We start from the raw sequence: 27162 nt of genomic DNA, 5'->3' as shown, positions 1-27162 counted from the left end.
GGATGTTGAACATTTCCTTAAGTGTCTTCTGTCCATTTTAGATTCTTCTGGTGAGAATTCTCTGTTTAAATCTGTACCCATTTTTTAATTGGATTATCTAGTATTTTGATGTCTCGTTTCTTAAGTTCCTTATGTATTTTGGAAATCAGTCCTCTGTTGGATGTGGGTCTGGGGAAGATCTTTTCTCATTCTTTATGCTGTCGTTTTTTCTTGTTGGCCATATTCTTTGACTTACAGAAGCTTCTCAGTTTCAGGAGGTCCCACTTATTAGTTGTTGCTCTCAGTGTCTGTGCTACTGGTGTTATATTTAGGAAGTGGTCTCCTGTGCATTCAAGGCTACTTTTCACATTCTCTTCTATGAGGTTCAGTGTAGCTAGATTTATGTTGAGGTCTTTGAGCCATTTGGACTTGAGTTTTGTGCTTGGTGGTAGATATGGATCTATTTTCATTCTTCTACATGTTGACATCCAATTATGCCAGCACCATTTGTTAAAGATCCTTTCTTTTTTTCATTATCTAATTTTAGCTTCTTTGTCAAAAATCAGATGTTCATGGGTGTGTGGATTAATATCAGGGTCTTTGATTTGATTCCATTAGTTCTCCTGTCTGTTTCTATGACAATACCAAGCTGTTTTTATTACTGTAGCTCTATAATAGAATTTGATGTCAACGATGGTGATGCCTCCAGAAGTTCCTTTATTGTACAGGATTGTTTTGATTATCCTAGGTTTTTTTTTATTTTTCCATATGAATTTGATTACTGTTCTTTCAAAGTCTGTGAAAAATTTGCATTGGAATTTTGATGGGCATTGCATTGAATCTGTAGATTTGCAGTGGGGTGCTGCGGGCAGGCCTGCTTTTCATCCTGCATGGCTCCCGCATGGCTAGCTTAGCCCCGGAAATAACAACACACAAATTGTATTCATTTAAACACTGCCTGGCCCGTTATCTCTAGAGAGTTAGTTACTGGCTAACTCTCACATCTTGATTAACCCATTTCTAATAATCTGTGTAGCACCACGAGGTGGTGGCTTACCGGGAAAGATTCAGTATGTCTGACCTGGTGGCTGGCTCCATGGCGTCTGCCTCATTGCCCTCTTCCCAGCATTCTGTTCTGCTTACTCCGCCTACCTAATTTTCTGTCCTTTCAAAGGGCCAAGACAGTCTCTTTATTAACCAATGAAAATAACACATAAGCAGAAGGCCCACATACATCATAGATTGCTTCTGATAAGATTGCCATTTTTATTATGTTGACCTACCTATCCAGGAGGATGGGAGATCTTTCCATTTTCTGATATCTTCTTCAGTTTTTTTCTTCAAAGGCTTAAAATTCTTTTCATGCAGGTCTTTCACTTCTTTGGTGAGTGTTATCCCAAGATATTTTATGTTATTTGTGGCTATTGTAAAGGGTGATAGTTCTATATTTTTTTCTCAGTATAATTTTCATTTGTGCATAAGAGGATTTCTGATTTCTTCCTTCCTTCCTTCCTTCCTTCCTTCCTTCCTTCCTTCCTTCCTTCCTTCCTTCCTTCCTGTCTTTCTTTCTTTCTTTCTTTCTTTCTTTCTTTCTTTCTTTCTTTCTTTCTTTCTTTCTTTCTTTCTTTCTTTTGAGTTAATCTTGTATCCAGCCACATTACTGAAGGTGTTTATCAGCTGTCGGAGTCCCCTAATAGAATTTTTGGGACCACTTATGTATACTATCATTTCATCTACAAATAGTGAAAGTTTGACTTCTTCCTTTCCAATTTGTATCCCCTTGATCTACTTTTGTTGTCTTATTGCTCTAGCTAGAACTTTGGGTACTATATTGAATAAATATGGAGAGTGGATAGCCTTGTCTTGTTCCCGATTTTAGTGGAATAGCTTTGAGTTTTTCTCCATTTTATTTGATGTTGGCTGTTGGCTTGCTTTATGTTGCTTTTATTATGTTTAGATATGTTCCTTGTATTCCTGATCTCCCCAAAACCTTTGTTGAATTTTGACTAAGGCTTTTTCAGCCTCTAAGGAGATGATCATGTGGGGTTTTTTTCTTTTAGTTTATTTATATGGTTGATTACATTGACAGATTTTTGTATGTTGAACCAACCCTGACTCTCTGGGGTGAAGCCAACTTGATTATGGTGGATTTTTTTATACATTCTTGTATTTGATTTACAAGCATTTTATTGAGTATTTTTGCATCAATGTTTATGAGATCAGTCTGTAATTCTCTTTCTTAGTTGAGTCCTTGTGTGGTTTGAGTATCAGAGTAACTGTGGCCTAGTAAAAAGACTTTCACAATGTTCCTTCTATTTCTATTGTTTGAAACAATTTGAGGAGTATAGGTATTAGTTCTTCTTTAAAATTTTGGTAGATAGAATTCTGAAACCATATGTCCTTGAGATTTTTTGTTTGTTTTTTGTTTTTGTTTTTTATTAGAAGACTTTTGATGACAGTCTCTATTTCCTTAGGAGTGATAGGTCTATTTAAATTGTGTATCTGGTCTTGATTTAATTTTGGTATATGATACCTACTCAGAAAAATATCCATTTCTTTTAGAGTTTCCAATTTTGGGAGTACAGGTTTTCAAAGTTTCACCTAATGATTCCCTGAATTTCTTCAGTGTCTGTTGTTATATCCCCTTTTCATTTCTGATTTCTTTAATTTGGATATTCTTTCTCTGCCTTTTGGTTAGTTTGGATAAGGGTCAGTTTATTTGTTGATTTTTTTTTAAAGAACCAGCTCTTTGTTTCATTGATTCTTTGTATTGTTTTCTTTGTTTCTATTTTATTTATTTCAGTCCTCAATTTGGTTATTTCCTGTCAAGTACTTTGAGTGAGTTTGCTTCTTTTTGTTCAAGAGTTTTCAGGTGAGCTGTTAAGTCACTAGCTTGAGATTTCTCTGTGTTCTTTATGAGGGCACTTAGTGCTATGAGCTTTCCTCTTAGCACTGCTTTCATTGTGTCCCATAGGTTTGAGTATGTTGTACATTCATTTTTGTTAAATTCTAGGAAGTCTTTAATTTCTTTCTTTATTTCTTCCTTGACCCAGTTGTGATTATATTGAGCATTGTTCAATTTTCATGAATTTAAAGGCTTTCTGCAATTAGTGTTGTTGTTGAATTCTAACTTTAAGTCACAGTGATCTGATAAAATACAGGGGGTTATTCCAATTTTTTTCTGTCTTCTGAGGTTTGCTTTGTTATCGAGTATGTGATCAATTTTAGAGAGGATTCCACAAGGTACTGAGGACGTGTATTCTTTTGTATTTAGGTGAAATGTTCTATAGATGTCTGTTAAGTCCATTTGAGTCATGATATCTGTTAGTTCTCTTATTTCTCTGTTAAGTTTCTCTCTGGCAGACCTGTTCATTGGTGAGATTCGGCTGTTGAAGTCTCCTACTATTAGTGTGTGGGGTTTGATGTGGGATTTAAGCTTTAGTAATGTTTCTTTAACATATGTAGGTGCTGTTGTATTTGGGGCATAGATGTTCAGGATTGAAACATCATCTTGATGGATTTTTCCTGTGATGAGTATGAAGTGTCCTTCTCCATCTCTTTTGATTGATTTTAGTTTGAAATCTATTTTGTTAGATATAAGGATAGCTACACCCACTTGATTTAACAGAAGAATGGATCCTGTTTTCATATTCACTCTGTTAGCCTATGTCTTTTAATATGTGAATTGAGTCCATTGGTATCAAGAGATATTAATGACCAGTTATTTTTAATTCCTGTAATTTTTGGTGATAGTGTTCATGTGTTTCCCTTTTTTGGGTTTTTCTGATGTGAAGTTATCTGTTGCCTGTGTTTTCATGGGTGCAGCTAACTTTTTTGGGTTGGAGTTTTCTGTAACATGTGTGGCTGGCTTGTTGGGGTATCTGTCCTGCCCAGTACCCCACAGCAGGCAGGCCCCAAAGAAAATCACGCACAAGACTCCATAAGGTTATAAAGCTGATTGGCTCATTAGGTCAGGCTTCTTGTTAACACTTATAACATATATTACCCCATTATCCTTATCTATGTTAGCCACATGGGGCTCAGTACCTTTCTCAGTGTGACAGCTTACATGTTGCCTCTTCGGTGGTCTGCACAGGAGTGGCTAGGGAGGTTCTGCTTCCAGAATACTCCCAGTCTCTTTGCTCCACCCCTACTTCCTGTCTGGCTTTCCTGCCTATACAGCCTGCCTGGCCAATCAGCGTTTTATTACAATATGATTGACAGAATACAGATAATTCTCCCACACCATTTCCCTCTTTTTTTTTTTAAACAAAAGAAAATACCCATAGTCCATTTGTTGGGAATGTGGGCGTAGTATTTTAGGCTACTTCCTGCTGGTTGGGGGCGCTGATGATCTTATGGGGACCTAAAGAAAATTTAGAGTTATCATCAAGTCCTGACTAGAGTATCCTGTGAGTCTTGATCATCTCAGGCAGCAGTCTTGAACCTGTACTGGATGAAGAACTCAGACATCTGGGTCATCTATTCCTGTCGGAGATTTTTCAGGTGGCCTCCCTTGGTCAAAGGTGATTTTTCTTAACTCTGAATAAATCCAGAGCCTCTCGTTTTCTGTGGAAACAAAAGCAAAATCTCTTCTCCAAAGTAGCATACCTTTTGACTTCAGTTTTGAAGCCAAGGTATTTTCAAAATACCTATCTTGGGTTAGTTCAGTATCATTTATAAACAAAAGTCTTTTAGCAGCTGTTTCTCCTTCCTCAGCATTCAAACAATTGAAAGAGAGCATAATAGCATACAGTATCAAGATTCTCTGTGTATTTTCCATCTTTATGTGGCTTTATTTCAACCTCTATTTCTTTTATTTTTACTTTTAACTTTTGGCTTTTTTGAGACAGGTTCTCTGTATATATCTTTGTCCTGGAATAACTCTGTAGGCCAGGCTGTCCTTGAACTCACAGAGATCCTCCTGTCTCTGCTTCCCCAGTGCTGGGATTGAAGGTGTTTGCTACCACACCTTGAACTCAGAGATCTGTCTGTCTCTGCCTCCCAGGCATTGGGATTAAAGGTGTGTGCTACCACACCTTGAAGTCACAGAGGTCAACTACCTCTGCCCCTTAAAGTCTCAGAGGTCAACGTACCTCTGCCTCCCAGGCATTGGGATTAAACTTGTGTACCACCACACCCTACATCTCCCTTTCTTTCTTTTTTTATTTTTAATGACTTTAACCTTTTAGCCTGCATATATTTTTAACACATAGTAAACCATTTAGAGGTTTTCTTCGTCTTTGAACCTCTCTTTTACTGTATCTCTCTCTATTTTCTGACCACATGAGTCTAAAACCGTGGCTTTGCCGGTTAGACCCAGCTCATTATTTACCTTTCCAGCCTCATGGCTGAGGTACCAGTTAGAGCTGTGTTCAATGCCACAACTCTATGGCGTTTCAAGGTCCTTGCTAGCAAGCAAGCTGCAGCACTCTGCTCACAGACCACACTCAGTCGGACTGCCTGCCTGAAAGAGTCAGAGTTTGCCCTGGCAGGACTGCCCAGAAAGCCGGCATTTTAAAACAGCGCAGCTTTTTTCCTGCTATGACTGAAAACCGAAAAGCATGCCTTTAGCTTTTCATCAACACCGTTTAAGTGTTTTGCGGCAGAACCTCTTAAAGGAGCTACAAAGTTTTGCAGCTAAAGCTGAGTCAGGAAGCCTCTCTTAGATGAGAGCACTTGCTTGCCTCTAGCAGGCAATGCAGACCCGAGAAATTGCTGCTACCAAGAAGCCATGCTTTATTCTATTTTTTCCCAAGCTTTCTCAAGCTTTCTGTGAATTCAGTTATCCACGTGGGCGCCATATGTAACATGTGTGGCTGGCTTGTTGGGGTATCTGTCCTGCCCAGTACCCCACAGCAGGCAGGCCCCAAAGAAAATCACGCACAAGACTCCATAAGGTTATAAAGCTGATTGGCTCATTAGGTCAGGCTTCTTGTTAACACTTATAACATATATTACCCCATTATCCTTATCTATGTTAGCCACATGGGCTCAGTACCTTTCTCAGTGTGACAGCTTACATGTTGCCTCTTCGGTGGTCTGCACAGGAGTGGCTAGGGAGGTTCTGCTTCCAGAATACTCCCAGTCTCTTTGCTCCACCCCTACTTCCTGTCTGGCTTTCCTGCCTATACAGCCTGCCTGGCCAATCAGCGTTTTATTACAATATGATTGACAGAATACAGATAATTCTCCCACACCAGTTTTCCTTCTAGTACTTTCTTTAAGACTAGGTTTGTGGATAGGTATTGTTTAAATCTGGTTTTGTCATAGAATATCTTATTTTCTCCATCAATGGTGATTGAAAACTTTGCTGGGTGTAGTAGTCTGGTCTTGCATCCCTGGTTTCTTAGTGTCTGCTGCACATCTGTCAAGGACCTTCTGCCCTTCATGGTTTCCGTTGAGAAGTCGGGAGTAATTCTGATAGCTCTGCTTTTATATATTACTAGGCCTTTTTCCTTAGCGGCTCTTGATGTTCTTTCTTTATTCTGTATTTTGATTATTTTTTGACAAGGGGACTTTTTGGTCTAATATATTTGGTGTTCTGTAAACTTCTTGTATTTTCATAGGTATATCCTTCTGTAGGTTTGAAAAGTTTTCTTCTATGATTTTGTTGAATATATTTTTTGTGCCTTTGAGTTGGAATTCTTTTGCTTCCTTTGTCCCTATCGTTCTTAGGAATGGTCTTTTCATGTTGTCCCAAATTTCCTGGATGTTTTGTGTTAAGAATTTAGTTGCATTTGACACTTTCTTTGAAAGATCCTGTCATATCTTCAACTCCTGAGATTCTCTCTTCTGTTTCTTGTATTCTGTTTGTTATGCTTGCATGTGTGGTTCCTGTTCATTTACCCAGATTTTTCATTTCCAGAATTCCCTTAGTTTGTGCTTTCTTCATTACCTCTATTTCAATTTTCAAGTCTTGAACTGTTTGAATTGGTTGTTTCACCTGTTTGATTGCTTTTATCTTAATTTTTTGGCTTTCTTTAAGAGATTTATTGATTTCTTCCAATTTTTTTCTTTTCTTCCATTTCCTTAAGAGAGCTTTTCATTTCCTCTTTAAGGGTCTCTATTATCTTCATAAAGTTATATTTAAAGTTGTTTTTTTCCTGCTTCTGGATTAGAATGTTCAGGTCTTGCTGTTGCAGAACCACTAGGTTCTGGTGTTGCCATATTGCTCTGGAGGTTGTTGAGTATGACCTTACATTGGTGCTACCCATCTCTTCTTCTAATCGGTACAGGCAATGTCTTTGCCTCTTGGTCTAATCTTTGTAATTGGTGTCTGTGTCTTAGGGATCCTCTCTCTCTCTCTCTCGTGGACTGATCATTGCAGTTGCTGTCTGTGTCTCAGGAGCTGCTCTTGGTCCGCTCTGTGCAGTCTTTGTGTCTCAGGGAGCAGATGAGTTCTCAGGGGATGGGTGGGTTTTGGGGCAGAGAGGAACTTGTAGATTACAGGGGTCCGATGGGGCAGTGTTGGAGCAGCCTGTCTGCAGGAGGGTTGCCGGCTGACCAGCTAGTACAGCTGAGGTGGGTGGGAGAAGGGACTGGGGTTTTCTGGGCTGTCCAGGTGTGTGTGGGGGGGCACTGGTCACTCACATCTTGGCCTGCTCTGTGCAGTAGCAGTCTGTGTCTTGGTGAGCTGCTGAGGACACGGGTGATGGGTGGGTTTGAAGGCAGAGTGGGACTTGGCGATTACGGGGTCCAAAGGACTACATCAATTTTTTTAAGAGAAAGAAAAAATGATTAACAAATTACACTCCATCAAAAATTAAGGAATTCAATCCAATCAAAATATTTCATTGAGAAAGTTAAAGGCAAGTTATAGGATAGAAGAAATGTTTGCAAAATATTTGTTACAAAACAGTAGTGTTTTAGGATGTAAACATAATTTCTAAAACTCAACATTTAAAAGAACAAAGGGCAAATGCTATCAAAACATATTGCATGAAAGTCTAGAGAACAAATGAAAATACAAAAAGAATATTTGAAAATTAAATGGAAAAAATTGCAAAAGTGTTGGATAGGTACTTGTATAAAGAAGGTACACAGTGGCCGTTAGAGCTCCTGCTCCAACCTTCCTTGTGCTTGGATTACTGGTATGAATCCCCATACTTTATTTAGAATAATGAAACTTCAAAACACTAAAGAGACCAATTTTTCAGGGTAATATTAACTGTCCAGAGCTTTTCTGCTCTGTTGGTGGGACTGGCAGTTTCTTATAAAACTAAATATAAATAAACCCTCTCACAGGCCAGTTTTGTCCCATGATTTTTATCCAAGAAAAATAAAATGATACCCATAAAAAGACTTATAGAAGAATGCCCATAATAGTTTATTCATAATGACCCAAAATTAAAAACAACTGGTGTATCTAACAATAAGAACACGGGTAAGCTATGTTGTAGTCATACAATGGGATAACATATGGAACTATAAGAAAAAATGCAGTTAATCACATGCACACTGACACATGTAAGGATTTTATATGTTTCTAAGTGGAGTATGTCAAAAATAGAAGCAGCATTGACAGGAAGATAGTGATGCATGAATAGATATGTGGCAAGCAAATTGTGATAAACATATTAGTGATAAAAGTTAGGGGTAGATCCACTTATCACAACAGTTCTATCAGTTTGCATATATTTGAGATTTTTCACGAGGATTCTAAGAACTTAAAAATGAGAGGACTATTGGTATTGTGAAATCTTGTCACTCTGGCTGTCTTTTGGATCTGTGAGTAAATAGTTTCTTGCATAAGAGAAACCTTGGAAAGATAAGTTCTCAGGTAGGATGTTACCTCCATATCCATATTCTTGGGAATAGAAGGCTTATGTGAGTCTCACCCCAGGGACTTGTGTGTTTCTGTTATACTTTCTGTAGTAAAAAAAACAAACATTTTATTTCCATTTCTGGAGTTGTCATTCTAACCACTACTATCTCTGTCTGTTTTCTTTTCACCTAATACTTCCTCCATGTAGGAATCTCCCTGCCATCCTTGACTGGGTGAAAACTCAAAAGCCTGGAGCCATGGGTGTCAACATCATCACATCTGACTTCGTGGACCTGGTGGACTTTGCCACGACTGTGATTGAACTGAATGACCTTCTAGAGGACCAAGCTCTGACTAAGTGTTGAATTAATGCTTTGTTTAATTTCATGTCGAGATTGTTGATCTAAGGTAGGATTCTAGAGGGTTCCAGTTAGGATGGCTCACTCCCAGGCAGTCATGGTGAAGTGAGAAAGAGAAAGAGGGCCTTCCCCCGCTTTCCTCACAGAGCCATTTGGATAGAACTCCCGGGATTTTCATTGCATTTCCCCAAATGAGACTTTTAAAAACTTAAGTCTAAGGGAAGAAAGCATATTTTCTATGGCCAAGGTCAGGACCTACCTAGTGGCTTATGGTCACAAATGGAAGAAGGAAGTATGGTTTCCAGGTTCCATGAGCTATGCAACATCTTAATCGTCCCAACTTCCTGTTGTCTTCTGTGCGCATTTGCGCCTGTGTGAAGGCTACATTGGAAAGGCATTCCTGGTCAGAAAAATGGCAATGGCGCATACAGGCAGACCACCCTCTGGGAGGTCTTTGCCATTAACCTAGAACTCTGAGGGGCTTTTAAGGAGCCAAGCACCAGGCTCTCTCTTGAACTGTACATTATCACCACTTCTCTATGGGAGCAAGATGTGTTTATAATTGCACTCTTCGGCCACAGGCTGACTCTGGAAGTGGTTCCCTTAATTCTTTATGTAAAAAGTACACACTACTCTTGGTTGGCATCAGAAATGTGTTTCTCTATCTGAAAGTATTGATTCCTTTCATTTCCTTTTGGGCCCCCTCTTTAAAATGAAAGGAATGGTGGTAGGGAACGTTTTGCGCGAGGGCCCAATAAGAGCTAAACATGCATGAGTGTTGCATGCCAGAATTCTTTGATTTAATCTTGTAGCTTTCTCCCCAAATGACTATCAGGCAAGCACCTGCATCATTTTGGCACCATCCTATTTGGAGCGAGGTCTTCACGCAGATACCAGAATCCCATTTTATGGTGGTCTGCCTGGAGCCAGGGCTGCTGCGGGTCACAATGCTAAGCAGAAGTCTGCTTGCTCGTTACAAAATGGAGGCTGATACAGGACGTGTGGGACCGTGCAATGCATTACAGGAGCAAGCTCCAAGTGGGTTTGGAGCCAGTCTGCAACTCCTTGCAAACAAGACTACCTCGGGGACATTACGGTGACTTGTATATCGTCAAGTGGGAAAGAAAAGCAATGCTGGAGCATTTCCACCTGCTTTTCCGTTTGATCTTTTCCCTGTGGATTGTTCTGCCAACTAAGCAACACTGCATGAGAGCTTGGAAACTCAAGAGGAAATTTTTTTTTAATTGATAAGAAGTGGTTTTTATTTTATTGATAAGAGACCTCTTTTGTTTCCTTTGCTTTGTACCTGTATGTATTCGTTATTTATTCATAGAGTAAGTATCTGCAGTGCTTTCTGCTTTGAGAGCACTCACACAGATGTTTACTGGACTTTTCCGACCCAGGACGGATGCTGCTGTGGTCTTCCACCCACGCACTGGATGGTGCATCTCAGGGCTGTGAGTGACCTTGTTCTTTGCTATAGATGTCCTACCCCACCCCTATCCTGCAAAGGGTGGTGTGTAGGTATGAATGCGATCCAGGAAGCCACTGCCAAAGGCATACATGGGGACAGAGGTGAAAGGGTCATGAGAAACTACACAAGCATTTCTGTAGAGCATTGGCTGGGAATAACAGCCTACAACAGGCATGAGCATGCTTTCGTACCCCCTCAGCCCTGTCTGAGAATCCCTGAGGAGGTGTCAGATTCCCAGTTCCTAAGGAGGACTAGAAACAGCCTGAGTGGGAGGCTGGAGGCATTTACAGAGACTGCAGAACCCTCTCTGAGGAGTTCTCTTATCTCTCCTCCGGTTTCCTAGTCAGACCGTGCATGCTGGCTGCAGAGGGGGTATCTTGGGTGAGCTATTGAAAACACATGCATGCTCCTCACTGTTGATCATCTGGCCTTTTTTTCTTTCTAAAGTAATTTAGGCCTTGACTTTTTAAACTAGTTCATGGAGGCCACAGCACAAACGCCTCTGGGAATATCTGCTTTAACTTCTCCTGTTCTTGCATACTAATCCCCCCAAGAGGAGGTTTCCAGAATGATCTTGTCAAATTTTATGGAGCCTGCACAGGGCTTCTTCATGTCATAGGAGTGTGCACCCTCATCATCTTAATTTTCCTCCAATTATGATAGAGATCCTCAGAGAAGCTCAGAAAACCTTGGCCTTGTCTCGGGTTTTTAGTTTTGTTTTTAATTATTGCATTTCGTTTATTTGGTTTGGTTTGAATTCTCAGTCAGTTACTTGGGACTAGATCATTCTCCATCCATTAACCCTTTGTTACTTAGCAAAGAGATAAGAAGGCACGAGGAAGAGGCTTTCTGCTCTGTGTTATTGGAGCCTCAGTTTTGCCCAGGTGCTTGGTGCTATGTGGCTCGGTGTGACAGCAGGTATCTATCTGCCCTGGATACATGTTTCACTTTAAGGCTGTCGACTGTTCAGTGAATTTTTTACTTCATCCGTTGCCTCGGTTCTGACATACATAGTTGTACTTCACTTCTGACGTTCAAGTGCACCTCCGTGTTTGCATGCTGCACCATGAAGCATAACACAGAAGCACAGCACACTTCCAAGGCCATGTGCACAGGCCTCCTGCTCCTGTAGTGTGTGCACGTTCAAGCTCCTCCATACTGCTTTAGGGGCTCGGCCTTGTTGATATGGGAAAGTCTGAGAGGTAGTAGGGAGAGGCTTATTCACAATCTTCCCTAGGAAGTACTCCAGTCTCTGCCCTGAGACGAAAGCTTCTTATATGCTGTGAAGGCTGTAGCATGTATTCTGTTCCTTGACGGCCAGGCAGAAACTCGGGTGAGCTGGACAGAATAGCAATAGAATATAGGCCCCGTGTCTCACTCTGCGATATTCACCAGTAAGAATTCCGACCCAAACATATGACGTGTTCTTGAAAATCCTGGGAATCATTCAGATCAAAATAAGACTCTCAAAATGATTCAGAATTGATTTCAAGAGCAACTAGAATGCTGCTTTACTAACTTAAAATCTGGGCCCATTCCTATCTGGAAATTTTACCGAGTTCTTCATGAGTTCTCCGCACCATCCCAAGACAGCCTTATTTCCTTCATGGCCCAGACCTTTTTAGGTTTCTGTGGCTTGAAACTGTCTCAAAGCCTAAACCTATTGAAAGTCCCTTGTATGTTATGGATAGAGACAATGTTCTCAGGACTGAACAGACAGCTCAGGGTGGATCTGACGGAAGGAACTGATGAGTGTTGAGGATTTGGTCTGATTTCATGACAGCCTTAGAAGTCATGCAAAAAAAATTCCTTGTATTTGCTGCTTGCTATTTGATACTCATCATTTCCTTTATTGCCAGGTCTAGACCCCTGAATTTTTTTTAGAACAGTTAATCTAGAATTCAAACCCAGGATTTTATATACATGCAAAGAAAAGCACAAGATCTGAGCAGGGGTAATGACAAACATTAAGAATCTCAGGTCTTTCATAACTTCATGTTCACATCTGAAAATTTATGTTTCTATCCAAGAAAGCAATGAAATGCAGCATTCTGAGGTGAAATGGAGCTTTCTGATGTGTCAGGATAGCCATGTGGATTTTTTTTCAGTCTTACCAGTAGGAAGCAATCCCAAAGAAACATGATGTAACCCAGTCATTAGCACACAGTGAAAGGTAGGAAAGGTTGCTGCTTTCGCCGAGAAGCAAAAGGGCTACAAAGTGACGTCATTACAGATGTTTTATGATGTACATGACTGTCTATTAAGTTCTGGGAAGCGGAACAGTAGAATGAAAGGGTCACAGTCACGTGGTCTCTTCCCTTAGCTGAGCAACTGACCCGAGGTTAACCTGTCCTTGGTTCTCTCATCTTTAATAACGCTGCCAATCTCAGTTGACTGATTCATGATGTATATAAAGTCCTAGGGCTTAGATGCCTGCACTCTGGGCTGTACCTTTGCAATGATTCATTCTTCCCTCTGTACACATGTGCAGAGAATATAGTTGGGGTCATTGTCCAAGAGTGTGGTACAGGCTGATTGAACTTGACTATGTATTATACTTTCTGGAGTCTAAATAATGTGTGGGGCTCAAAGAAATATGCCAAAATGTATATTGGCCCCTGACAGGTGGGCTTTCTCAACATGTCAGCAGGAAACAATAGACACTGTATCAAATATTAAAGCTGACAAGAAGCTCATTTGGTACAGCATAGAAGAGCATGGATGTCCCTCTAGATCCCATCATCTTCTAGTGCATCTTAACCCTCATCCGCAGATGCTTCCTGTAGGCGGTACCACAGTTTCATGACACAATAGTCACCTTGGGACACAGGAGAGCGAACAGGCTGAATAACAAGAAGTGTTGACATAAACTTCCCCTTAATTCCAGATGGTCCTAATCAGCTCTTTACTGCCCCGGGAGACCTATTTCCACAACCTTTGGATTCCCCAACTTCCTGCTACAAACCCTGGCATTAATGGCCATATGTCTGAGCTATCCTAACTCGGAAGCAACCCTACAGTGATGCTAATGTTTTTTTTTTTTTTAAAAAAAAAAGAGAAAAGTTTTAGGCACTGTTAAAAAATATTCTGAGATTAGAATATTCTGCTTTAGATACCATGTTTCAGCCTCCACTCCAGCAAACTTGTTCTTAGGATTTATCGAACCCATTTTAGAACAAAATGGTTTGAATAAATTAATTCCCCCCTTCTTTGGGGGAATTCAGAGACATGGCTTTTGAGAACTTCATTAACAGTCTAGAGGCATTCTCTGTCACTCTTTCCCAATCCCTCCATAGAGTGCTACTTCCTCCTATCTCCCAGCATTCCCATCATCTGCAATGACATCATCACAAGAGGCTGACAGAAGGTTTGCTCTGACTGCAGTGGTAGCTAGCTGGTTTTTAGCTTTCTCAAATGCATCCTTCTGCCTCCTGCTCCCACCCAGTCCATAGAACTATGCTTAACTGGAGCCCTGAAGTTGGGACCAATCCTTAATTCAGATAGCACAGGCTTGTTCTCAGTGCTAAGCCCACGACAAAGCACAGCACTTTGAAAAGTCACATAGGCCTTTGGCAGCTCTGTACAGTTGCAATGTCACACCTGGTTTCAGTTTATAGCACTAAGGACATGTCAGTTACTGATCTATAGGATCAAGATGATAAATCTTAGATCAGATTTTAGAAATAATATTACCTTGCTGCTACTAATTATTACCCCAGTATTCATAAGTATGAACTGCAGGTTGTGTATGCATTATTTGTATTGTGAATATACCAACTGTGATACTTAGCCCCTCCCGATCAGTAATTTAAAATTACAGAAATTGTCATAGTAAAAATAAGTCTTGGTCAGTTCAGATAATTCATGTATCTGATAAATGCTGTAATGGAGACTGTGTTTTATCTTCTGTTACTTGATTTACACTGCAACGCATGTGGTTTGCTAAACTTAAGAAATAATAATCAATTTTACCAATTTTAAGGTTAGGGATAAAATTGTGCATATATGCTGCTTGATACTCTGAAACGTATTTGTGATTTGTCACCTTCGTACATATTTCACTTGGCTTCTTTCCCTTTAGGAAGTAATTGTTCAATTATATCTCTTTCTTCTTTCCTGTGACCTGGATTAAATCTCATGAATCATCCTAAAATATTGTGATGCCACAATACCTCATTTTAACTGTGAAAAAAAAGTGTTAATAGTTCTGATCATATGATGCATTTCCTTGTGTTGGATTTGAGCCCCTTATCAAGGTTTAATCTTAGTAATAAACATGAATCTTTAATAGTCGTGATTCCTTGCTTTGAATGAGCGTGTTCTTACTGACCTACGTCTACCTCTGTTTTAAAGAGCTGAAGAGTCGATATCAAGAAGACCGAGTGTGGAATGTGTACACAGCCATGTCGACCAGGCTCCTTCAAGCTTCCCACTAGCACTTCAATTATTTCTGTTAAAGTTAGCAGAGTCTTTAGTGACATCCAGAGTCTCACTTCATCACCATCCCTGGCTCACTCTAATTTGAATAATTGCTGAATGCAAAAATACTCAGCAGTGACCTAGCCACGCATACCATGAATAAATAAGAGGAATCTGTTGTTTCTGCTGCAATGGAGGTCACAGTATCCATCTTCTTTTAATTACTTTTAATGGTCTATCTAGGCCTACTTCATTCCCTTCAACCCACTCCCCATTCTTTCTTTTGCCTTATAAGTTTCCAAAATAATGAGTTGTTATTAAAATCCTTTTTATGAATTTAGCAGAGACCAAATTTAGTTTGAGTAGTAATGCCTCTTGACAAAACCAAATGTTAGAGCAAGTAATTAGGATTGATGATGTGTCTGTTGAAGCTACCTCTGCAGTTTAAGAACAATGCCGAAGTGGGATTTCTCTGCCTGTATTTAGGTGTTGCTTTAGAAAACCTGCCCCACCAGCTCTGACCTCCTGTCATGTGCACCGCGATCAGGGATTCCCACTGGTTTTGTTTTTTTTTTTTTTTTGAAAACTTGTATTCATGTATAATGTGTGAGTTGTACAAAATGCCAGGTTTCAACACTGTGAGGAAACGTTTTAACTTCTACAAAGAAAGAGGCAGCACCATCCAGCTGATGGTCTATACAATTTTGCTTGCATTGTATTTATTTTGTGGTTGCCCTTTCTTTGTAAAAGTAGGTTTTCAATAAAGCTAGAAATTTTGCTTTCAAGATAGATGTAAGCTTGTTAAAGAGCACATTGTGGAGAAACTGGAGGAATAACCTCCATTTCTGACTCTTTCTAGGTTTCTTTGGGTGGGCCAAGCTGATGTTGCCACACATTCTACCCTAGGACTGAGATAGGTCGTGCTCTTTCTTAGATGTTCTTTGCCCAATAAATACATATGTGGACTACTATGTGAGATAGAAAAACCAGTTCTTCTTTTTGTCAGACGGGAACTTGATGTTTTCTGTCCATCTTCCACATCTGGAACAGTTCATACAGAGGGAGGAAAAGGTCTTTGTGTCAGTCACATCCATGACCACACTGGGTAAATATTGAAGGCAGAGTGCAAATCCCACTCCTTCACCTTTGAAAATGATTCCCTTTCTGTGAATTCCTGCGGTGAAGATGCCTGAAAGTCCTCGATATTTTAGTTTAAGTGTAACATTTTTCCTCAAAAAGGAATTCTTTCAACCAGCAGCTTGTTTTTGTTTTCCCCTCTGCAAATCTGTTCCCTGTGACCAAAGGTATGTTATTATTTTTAAGACTTGAAATCTTTCAGTCTCACAGAGGGCGAGACGTTGCAATCTAGGGACAGTGGCTGGGTGCTTCGGACCTCACCCAGAATGGCCTCGCACGTGTCAGACCAGTGTGTTTTCACAGCTGGCTACAGTTGGGATAACATGGAGCTGGGAGGAGCGGAGAAGAGTGGGCTTCTGTCCACGAGCATCATGTGATAGAAGGCTTGGGATATCGGGTGGCTTTACCCAAGGGACCAAGCATCTGAAGGGTGGGATTAATCCTGGAGAGAACGGTACTGAGAAGCGAAGTCCTTATTGCATAGGAGGCCGCTGAACGCTATTCTTTGTTTAACCTGAGAACTCAGCTTTTGTGGGATCTGAAGACTTTTTTGCATGGTATTCACTAGGTGTTCACTCAGTCTAGGCCCAGGAGACCTCATTTTACCCCTCTTTGAAGCACAGAGGGAGAAGACAGCAGTCTGATTTCTGCTAACATCACCAGCCTTGTGAACTTACCACACCTCAGAGAATAGTGCAGAGGAGCTGAAATGCTGCAGAGTGATAACATAATGCACAGGGATCGTAGCTAAATGTGTGCTCCTTGATGGCAGAAGAGTCCATCGCTTTCGTTGGATTCTCAAAAGACCATCTGTATTTCTGGGGCTAGAAAGATGGCTCAGTGGTTAAGGATCTACAACTGCTCTTCCGGAGGATCCAAGTTTGCTTTCCAGCATTCATGTTGGGTTGATTCAGTGGCACCTGGGACTCCGTCTCCTAGGAATTTGACTTCTCTGGCCTCCATGGGCACCAGTATTCACATGCACATACCCACGCGCAGGCACGTATATATGCGTACCATTAAAACAACAGAATAAATCTTTAAAAAAAGAGGATCTATGATGCTAAGAAGTTACAAACCTCTGACTTCCAGCAGCTGTGAAATGAATTGTATTAAATTTTGCTAAGCAGCTAAGTCTGGCTAGTTTAGACTACCACTGGAAAACCTTGATCCTCCCTATTGAAAAGAATTAAGACTCGAGTTAAGTCATTCGGTCTCAGTGCCTCTCTTTTGGGAGGGAAAGTCAGAAAAGTCAGATGAAAAGACTGTACTGAATCTGAAGAGTCACACGGAATAGTCAGGTGGTCTGCAGCAAGAGGGGAAGCAGGTTCGCTGGTAGACACTGGGAGGCTTGGATGCCTTGTATCATCTGGATATTACTTCGCCGAGAAGGAGGTAAATCAGAGCTCTCCATAGAACATAGCTAGAAGGAAGGATCCAGAAGTCATGTAACATGGGAAGTGTGGAGAGGAGTTATAAAATGGAAACTTTTGTTTGTTTGTTTTTTCGAGACAGGGTTTCCCAGTAATGTGGAGCCAGTCCTGGAACTTGCTCTGTAGACCAGGCTGGCCTCGAACTCACAAAGATCCGCCTGCCTCTGCCTCCCGAGTGCTGGGATTAAAGGCATGTGCCACCACTGCCCAGTTAAAATGGAAATTTAATATGAATTTCTCTAATGTCCTTAAGTTGTTACATGACTTAGAGTTCAGGATTTTTGTTTGTTTGTTTTGTGTGTTATGAGTGTCTTGCTTATGTATATCTCCATACAGTGTGCAAAGAGGGCACCGAATCCTCTGGAGCAGGAGTTACAGATGGTTGTTAGCAGCTGTGTGTGCTGGGGATCAAACCTGGGTCCTCTGAATGAGCAGTCCAGCTCTCTTACCTCCTGAGACATCTCTCCAGCCCAGGTTTACGTTTCAAATTCAAGAGTTGTAAGAATTGTAGAAGGGGTGATAGAATACTCATGTCAGGTGATACTCTCACCGGGAAACCAAACAAGCAAACCCTGATTAGCTAAAGTCCTTGCTTTGTGTTTCTTCATGGTGTTTTCCACCATTCCCAGCTGCCTCCCCAGGCACCCTGGGTATAGGAAATAACCAGGGCAAGTGGTTACCATTTCAGCAAATGGAGACTGACTGAATAAGAGCATGCCCTGGTGGGGAAGTCTCAAACTCACTACTGTTAAGCAAGGTGTGCACTATCAATCCCCTCTTGCCACACAAATTGTACCTAATTTAACAAAAACAACACAAATTCATTATCTTGCAGCTCTCAAGTCAAAGGTTTAAAACGAGCCATTGAGAGCAGGTTCAGTCTCAGGGTCCTCGAGGAGGACCCACTTCTTGGTCTTTCCAGCAGCTAGACCATGTCTACATTCCTTGACTCAAGGGCTCTTTGTTCACCTTCCATGCTAGTGGCAGAGCATTTTTAATATTTGGCTCTGCCTCTGGCATTCCATAGTCTCTGATTTTAACCACTTATGATTATGTAAGATTCCACTTAAATAAACTACAATAATCTCCCTTCTCAAGATCCTTATCTATGAGGCCCCACATTTTCCTAAAGATAGCACTTGGTGGCTGCTAGGAGATAGGGAAACATTTCCTTCAGTGGTGCAGCCACTGGTAAGTTGTCCATGATCCTATGAGTAATTCTAATTAAATTAATTGGAACATGAAACACACACCCCACCCTCACACGCACACATACAGTCAACATAATCAAATGTTCACAGTCCATTTTTACCGTGTATGGTAACATATTCGCAGGTTCTGGGAACCAGGCCTGGACACCCTTCACAGATAATAGCCAGCCTATTTCAGACCGTGTCATGGGAATATTACTGCTGGCATTGCTTTCAGAGCAGATCTGGTTCTAATCCCAGTTTTAGCACTGCCTGCTGATTGTGTGCCCATCGCCCCATTGAGCTTCTGCTCCTTCACCATAAAATGGTGGTAAAATACATAGTAATATGTCTAACATATATTGCATTTTCAGTACACACAGACCCATTTCTTCAAAGAACTGTAAGATGATTCTCAAAAAAATAGTCAATAGAAGAAATTCTATTACTAAATTGGAGGTTTAATAAAGGATACTCCAAATTCCTTCCTGAAGCTGGTAAAATGCGCTGGAGGAAAGCTCTTCCTTCTCACGTGTTGTTCTCAAGGCCTCTTGTCCCTAGACCCAGTGACAAGTTAATCCCTGTCTGCTTTCTGCCACCGCCTCCCCGTCCTGCTCTCTGGTTCTGTCACCCAGCTCTCTGGTTGGATTTGAGTAGACCTGGTGTGTATTGATTGGTTAGATCTGCTGCAGAGACCAACACAGACTCCCTCCTTCACATCTGTCCACACCTGACCTTAATCACATTGCTGCCTGTGACCAGCAAAGAAGGAGACAATGGGGACACATCGCTTTCTTGCATGGGGAGCCGTGGAAGCCTGTGCTGATGCTTCTTGCCCCAGCCCTAGATTCTTCAGCTAAGTGGAAAAGCTGGGAAAAGATCTGGATTGACAGGCGGCAGCAGAGGTAGGTAACCTACCCAGCCATTGCTCCTTCTCTCAAGATCACAGATCAAACGCCTTGCCTCACCTCATAGTTAGGATGTCTTGGATAATGGCCTGCTGAAGGAGAGGTGGCAGATTATCAGGGTGTCACTGGATAATTCAGTTACCTGTCCATTAACGCATTCTGGAAAGCAAGCTGTAATTCCTTCATCTTCTCTCCTCTGTAAGCTGTGGGTTGTTCCATGTTTCAAGCTTTGCTGAGATTCATTTTCATCTTTCATCATAGGATATTGTATTTGTGATTTATTGACGAGTTCTCACTGATGGTGGTTCTTCCAGCATAGTTCTTTGTCCCAGAACTTTCCTTGCTTTCTTCTTTCTACTTACAAGATTACCAGAGGGAACGGTGCATATACTTCTGAGGGATATCCCATCCATTCTAGGGCTGTTAACTCCAAGTGACAGACTTTCTCAGAAAACCACATGCATATTCCTGCTTTGGAGCCTAGGGGGTTAAAACGTCCTGACACTACTGGAGCAGAATCAAGTGTGTTTACCTAAGCTTATCACCAGGGCAGCCAGGTCAATCATTGACTGGCTGTCTCCTACCTTTAAAGGAGACCACCAAAGTCCTAGTCTAACTGAGTCCCCGTAGAACACAAACATGGTAGTGTAGAAGGTATGGTCTGAAGCCAGAGTCCATATGCTTTTGTTAACCCCTAAATAACATTAAGTGCTTTCCAGAGTGGTAAGCACCCCAAGGCCCGTATCAGCTCAGTGATTCATTAACTCAATCAAGACTCACACAGAGACCTGATGCCTAGTCTCACCTCAAGGACAGGAGGCTGTGACTTTGCAGAGAACCTCATCTGTCACTACCTGGTAAAGATCATCTAATGATCCCACAAGATGTTGACTAATGCTCCGAAGAGAACGAGATTATAGAGAAATAATGGGGAGGAGGTAGAAAGTCGAGAAACTTAATTTTTATCAAATGAAAACCACTCTTCTTCAGTCTGACAGTAACTCCACTAGTTACAGAAGGGGCACATGGCTTATAATGATTTCCACCTCTGACAATTATTAGTCAGGTGGTTAGTGGTAGGGAGGTCTGATTCTTCTGAACTCCATTTAGGGAACAGATTGGGCCACGCACTAAACAAAGTGATGTGTACTACTTATTTGGTCAATCATTTACGGCTCCAATGTGAATCCCCTCAGGTGAAGTTTGTGGTTCGAATTTTTAGCAGTCTTGACAGTTAATTAGATGCAGAAACCGAAACCATTGCAGACGTTAAACCCCACTTGTGATTTGGAGAAAGCCTGGGCTACCTCTCAGGAATACCTTGGAGACTGATGAAGAACTAAACTTTGTGATGATATCCTCCAAAATGTTATATGTGTCTCCAGCTGCAACCTCGAATGTGTCTGTGACATGCACGTGACAGAGGCAGGTTTGGAGACGGCAACGGCATCAGGGCATTCAAATATACTGGCTAGATTTACCCACAGTGCTGTAGGTTGCCTTCCAGGACTTCCTTGTCCTTTCTGCTTAGCATGTAGCTCATACTGGAAGGTCAGGGGGGGCAGATCTGGATTTTCTATACATTGGCTATTAGCAAGGGGAAGACTATTGCTGAGAATGAGTGATGTGGGGTAGGCACGGCCATTCCTTTGACATATTAGGAAGTCAGAACCATGGAAGTAAATTGAGTTTACCATGGTGATGCTGTGGACAGAGGCGGAGCCAGAATTGGACTCACTTCTGCCTGGTTCCTAGTCTGTTGTCTTTCTGGTGAGTCATAGGCTTGAGCACACAGAATAGCCTAATCTAGAGAGCCAAGCCAGCAAGGTAAACAGTGCTCACCACAGATTCTGCACTGGCCCCTGGTTGTGCCCTCCCTGAGGCCAGTTGGGTGCCACTAAAACCAAAAGGCTCAAGCAATAGACCACACACTTCTTTGACGGAGGCAAAGAAAGAAACAGGCAGTGAGCAAGAGGAAATATGGCCTAGTGAACTTAGTTCATTCTGAGATTAGGACTCAGCCCCATTCATCTCATGCCCTTCAAACCATGTTCCCTGTTGGGAATGGAGAACCAGAAGATGAAATGACACCACCACATCTCTGGGAACTCAGGAGTTTACCATCCCATCCATTCCCACTAATGTCCACTCGCCTAAATACAAGGGATTTAGCAGAATGAAGCTTTAAGAAGGAACCATGAGCAATCCATTCTATCTAAGTGTTGACTTGGAGTCTGAGAGGCTTGTTGTTTAAGAAATAATTGAGTAATCTACAGCAACAAGCCTTTCTTTGCCCTCAAATTCCAGGTTCTGCTAACTTCACATTTATCTTAAAAATGTCGTTAGCTATCTGGCACAAATGGCAAAGCCGCCACAATTCCCAGTATTTACACAATTAATGTAAAGACAAGCCAAGGTACAATGTGGTCAGTTAAATATTGCTGAACAAAGGGGTTTTTTTTCTTTTAGCTGGCCTGCCCAAGATGACAGCAAAGGCCTTACAAGTAGGGATTTGTATATGAATCACTATGTCCACCTCCTTAGTCAGTTGGCCCCACATGAACCTTATCCCTGTGCTCTCATTCTTACCTAAAACATCAGAAGAAACAGAGAAAGCTGAGGTAGGAGGCTAGTGTCTCAGAAGAATGAGCCACCTGTATCAAACATTAGATGAAGACGTTAGAAAATGCCATTTGCTCATCTTGTTTATTAGCTCTCTTTTTCCTTCCTTCTTTCCTTCCTTCCTTTCTTCCTCCCTTCCTTCCTTTATTTTTTTCTGTTTGTTTTTAGAGACAGGGTTTTTCTGTGTAGTTTTGAGACCAAGCAGGCTGGCCTCTAACACACAGAGATCTGCCTGCCTCTGCCTCCTGAGTGCTGGGATTAAAAGTGTGTGTCACCACCGTCCAGACTATTAGTTCTAATAGAACAAACCTATATAACTTGCCCACATTACAAATTCATGAACGTGAGGTAATCTTTGAGTTAGCATGTATCTGGCCTGAAATCTTTTATTCTGTGCCACTACCCTGGGAAAGAAGTCTACACAATAGGAGCTATGCTGGTGGAGAGGGGAGAAAAGTCCTTTTCAAAAGCATTTACTTGGTTCCTCGGAGGTGCTGTCTATTCCCCTTCCCGGTCCTCCAGCTGCTGCTTTTGACCCTGTAGAGGTAAAGAGCCCTCCCTCCAAGGAAAATGCCATGAAACAACAAGCAATGTCCACAGATTGCTTTCTGATCCCTTTGAGAAGCTGTGACAGAAATTCTTTCTGTCCTTTGTCACAAACACTCTTTGGTTTGATTATTTGGTTAATTTTTAATGAAATATAGAGGAAACGGTTTTTGTTTATTGTCACAGTATTTGTTTATAGTGTGGTGATGAGGGCTTTGGCAAATGACTTAGCATCTTTGACCCGCTAAAGATTTTTTACAAGTTGATTTCTGTGGTTACATTGGTCCTAGAGAAAGCTCGGTTTCTTCAAAACTTTCTTTCTGGTGGGTTGGTTGTTTGATTTAATGTCATAACAAGCACTTGAGGTGAGCTCTGTGTTCAGGTTCTATCCTTTTAGATGAAAAACTTAAGGCCTGATCCCACTGAGAGATTTTCTCAGTCTCTCTTAATTAACAAGCCCCATGGGCGCCTGGACCTCAAATTATTGTGTGTGTGTGTGTGTGTGTGTGTGTGTGTGTGTGTGTGTTACACAGTAATTCTTCTAGATACTTAAGGACTCCAAATGGGAGCAGAAAAGCCTACAGCTATTTTCACCTCTGAAAAATAAAAATGCCAAATGATTGCACAACCTATTCTCTGGCTAAAGAGACCCATTCCAACAGCAGTTCTCTTGCTTTTGGGCTAGAATTCTATCAGGTCAGAACTCTAATGCTGTTACTCTAATTAGATTTTGTGGAGTAATGAAAACAAAGGCAGTAATTGTTACTTAACAAAATCTAAGGACCAAAGTCTTTGCCCTTGAGCGAAGTAAGACATCAGTGAAGCTCATGCCAGAAATAAATAAATAAATAAATAGATCAAAAACATTATTTTCTAATCTGTGTCACTTCAAGTAGCTTATATTGTTAAGGGTGGGGGACCCACTAGTGTATCTATGTAGTCATCTCCCAGTTGGCCTATCAACCAAACGTATTCTCAGAGTTGCTATGGACCTTGGTTCAGGAGAATCAATAAGGTTGAGGTAAGCAGTAGAGAGAATGAAACTCCTATCCTGGCCCACAGCAACTTCAAAATTGTTGTACTTCTGTCTCTAACTGCCAGATCAATTTTCTTTATAGGAATAGTAAATGGACTGCATGTAAAAATAATAATTAATGATAATAATAAATAATGCCAATTTTCCATAACTTGGAGAGTTTCCCAGGATGTGAAATGAAGATGGGACTTCCACAGAAGACCTCCATTTGTGTTTGAAGGGCAGGATTCAAACAGCTTTAGGGTTCACTCTACACTGTGGTGACACTCATAAAATCCTCCCTTTTTCATATAAAGCCAAAACGTTACCAAAAACACTTCTTGGAAAAATTCTAAGTAAGCCAGATGATCTTCTGTCATCCCTGGATTGCTGTTTTTGTGGGTGCATTTCTTAAGAAAAACCTTGGACAGTGCCTTTGGCTGGTGCTGCAATGAATTTCTGTGGAAAGAGGGTTTCGTCCTCGGGGTCACTTTGTGGTGATCTCGTTTGGTGTCACAGACAGAGTGAGCAGCTGAGAGCTTGTGGTTAGGATGCAAGCAGGTTGCCAGAGGAAAGGAAATTCAGAAACCAAGCAGAAGAGCTCGCCAGGAAGACATGTGCTGCAAGCTTCTTGACAGCCTAAGGAAACCTTGTACGAGTCTAACAACTCCAGGGCAATGACACCTCAACCTCAAACTCCTGGATTTCACAGACTCTTAACTTTTTCCTAGGTAGCAATCATGGACATAAGCAGAACTGATTCCCAGAACCTGAGGAGCCTCTGTCAAAACTTATCACGTCTTGCATCTGTCTACAATAGGGAGATTCCTCACTCTCTGTTGACATATTGTCTCAGTGTATGATTGACAACTAACAGAAGCCCTTGCCGAAGCCAAAGTCATCCTTACCCCAGCTCCACCACTGTCTCTCTATCTAGGCTTGTGCTAAGACTTCTTTTGGGTGTCTAGGATTCACTATGTACTCAGGTGTACATAATCCTTGCATAATCATAAACATCTGTTGACGGGTTTCGCTAAGGTTGGCAACAGACACCTGTTAGATACTGTTTTTAAGAACCATTTTGCGGACCAGGTTTGGTGACATATGACTTTAACCCTAGTGTTCAGGAGACAGAGGCAGGAGGATCTCTGTGAGTTGCAAAGGGTACACAGTGAGATCTTGTCTTAAAAATAAAGTGAAAATGGAAACATTTGTTACCTATCACATGAAACTTAACCCTTGACGAAAACCCCAGTCTCAGAGGGGTGTCTGTGAGGGGTGTAATTTTAATCACTAATACAATACCCTGAATATTTTGGAATCTCAGCAAGTATTTGTGAGTTACATTAAGAAATAAAATACCATGACTTTAGCAAAGAAAGTGATTTTTGAAAAGATATCGGAGCCAGATGTGGTGACACATGCCTTTGATTCCATCACTTTGGAGACAGAGCCAGATGGATCTCTTTGAATCCTCTTTGAGGACTGCTTGTTGAACAGATTTTCAAGCCAGCCAGGGGTACACAGTGAAGCCCTGTCCAGAAGAAGAGGAAAAGAAGATGGTTGGGGAGGCAGGAGGAAGACAACATTGGAAGGCCAGTAAGATGGCCCACTGCTATTTCGCCTCACTATAAACTTCCCCTCTTAAGAAGGTTCCCTCCTAAACAGAAGGCTTTAAACTTGGAGGAAACTGCCACACAGCATAGTAACCATTGGTAAAGCCCATGCAAATAACTTCTCGCCTGTGCTCATGCACAAAACCCAGCTGAAAGAGGAAAGGGTGTGAGGCTAGAAGGGACACTGGTGAGGACGTAGGGCAAGAGAGGGAAAGTGACCAAATTACAGCATACAAAGGCATGAAATTGTCATAATGAAACCTAGGAGGTATAACTAATATATGCTAATATACACTAATACAAGCCTGGGTAAATACAGACATTCTTTTTCTATTCACATTTTTACTTTAGAATTTAAAACATTCACTATAATAGTTCTCTTCTTTCACTCTGATTTTGTAATTAAATGAACATTTATCTACTGATCACAGCGAGGAGTCAAGAACTCAAACTATTAAGCAATCTAGGTAACTCTACCTGTGATCTATTATTTATTGTCTAATCATATATCCTATATCTCTACCAATCATGTGATGAAAGGCAATCTTACCTTTTCCCTAACTACTCTGAATAAACAGGGAGAAAGAAGCCAAGTGAAGGAAAACTAGTGTTATCTTTTATCGTATATGAACTGGACAGTTAATCTCCTCTCAGTTATACAACCATGTGCTGTATCCAAGGCCAAGAATGTATTTTATTACTAACTAAATTTGTCCACTGAAAATTTCAGACATCTGTATAATGCATTCTGACTGTTCTCACTCCCTCTCCCAAACCTACAAATGCCCCCATCCTCCTATGGTCATGTCTTTTTTTTTTTCTGTTTTGTGAGTCACTGAGTTTAACCAGGCCTGTTTGTGTGAACAGGGATTTAGAATTCTCCAATAGAACCCTGTGGGCTTCCAGTGGATACACAACTATAATCAATGACTCACGACCCCAGAATCCCCAAGGAGCCAGTAGTTCATGAAGGAGAGGTAGGCTCTTATAAGCATCTCTGAAGACTCATGAGTGCCTGCTACTGACAGGCCCAGGCTGGTCAGATCCAGTGTAGACAGGCCTTGCTGCTGTGAGCTGGCATTTTCAGGACTGGGTCATGCCCAGGAGATGGCATTTTGCAGCTCTCCCTTCCGCCTTCTAACTCTTACATTCTTTCTGCCTCTTCCTCCACAGTGTTCCCTGGTCTGGGGAGAGAACGCTCAGTTGTCCCTTATTCTCAGCACTTGGAGCAGCCACGAGTCTCTCCATTCACTGACATTTATTGCAAAGCAGCTTCTCTGACTAAGGCTAAGGGTACGATTCTCCCCGCACCCCCTTGGGTTATAAGTGTAAGGGATTAGCAAATGATTTGTCACCACGTTCACTGAGTTGAACAACTGTAGTAAGTTCTCCCCTAGGGCCTAAGTATCAGACACTGATTCCCTTCTATGGAGAAGGCAAGAAATTTAATCAGAGGGTGTTTGGTTGCCCAAGCAAGTATATGCTAATAAAATCTTTACATAAAAAAAAAAATTCTGAGGGTCTGGAAAGCTGTCTCAGAGATTAAGAGCATTGACTGCTCTTATAGAGGACTCACATGATGACTCAAAACTACCCATAACTCTAGTTCCAGAAAATCCTATACCCTTTTCTGATCTCTGCAGGCTCTGTCCACACACGGTACACATGATTACATGCACGTGAATGCAAATTTATAT

General features: G+C 41.3%; 2 protein-coding genes across 13 annotated transcripts in view; both read left to right on the top strand.

Annotated features, from left to right (window-relative positions):
• Positions 1 to 14876, top strand: part of Plcxd2 (phosphatidylinositol specific phospholipase C X domain containing 2) — a 65059-nt gene extending 50183 nt beyond the window's left edge. The window contains exon 4 of the mRNA XM_048454346.3: positions 8955 to 14876. Coding sequence (XP_048310303.2) covers positions 8955 to 9111 — 157 coding nt within the window. The 3' untranslated portion in view covers positions 9112 to 14876. The remainder of the gene's footprint in view (positions 1 to 8954) is intronic.
• Positions 14877 to 19492: 4616 nt separating this feature from the next.
• The window catches only part of Phldb2 (pleckstrin homology like domain family B member 2), a 220684-nt gene continuing 213014 nt past the window's right edge, over positions 19493 to 27162 (top strand). For 5 of the 12 annotated variants that reach the window (XM_087900508.1, XM_087900506.1, XM_087900492.1 and 2 more), the window contains exon 1: positions 19495 to 19667. The gene's annotated coding sequence lies outside the window, so the exon portion shown is untranslated. Of the gene's footprint in view, positions 19668 to 27162 lie in introns of all 12 variants that reach the window. The other 7 variants (XM_087900510.1, XM_087900496.1, XM_087900517.1 and 4 more) reach the window with 3 other exon arrangements.

This window comes from Myodes glareolus, chromosome 2 (assembly GCF_982192425.1).
Source record: "Myodes glareolus chromosome 2, mMyoGla1.1, whole genome shotgun sequence".
Lineage (NCBI taxonomy): Eukaryota > Metazoa > Chordata > Mammalia > Rodentia > Cricetidae > Myodes > Myodes glareolus.
The sequence above is the reverse complement of the archived record's forward strand: the minus strand, read 5'-3'. Positions and strand labels throughout refer to the sequence as shown.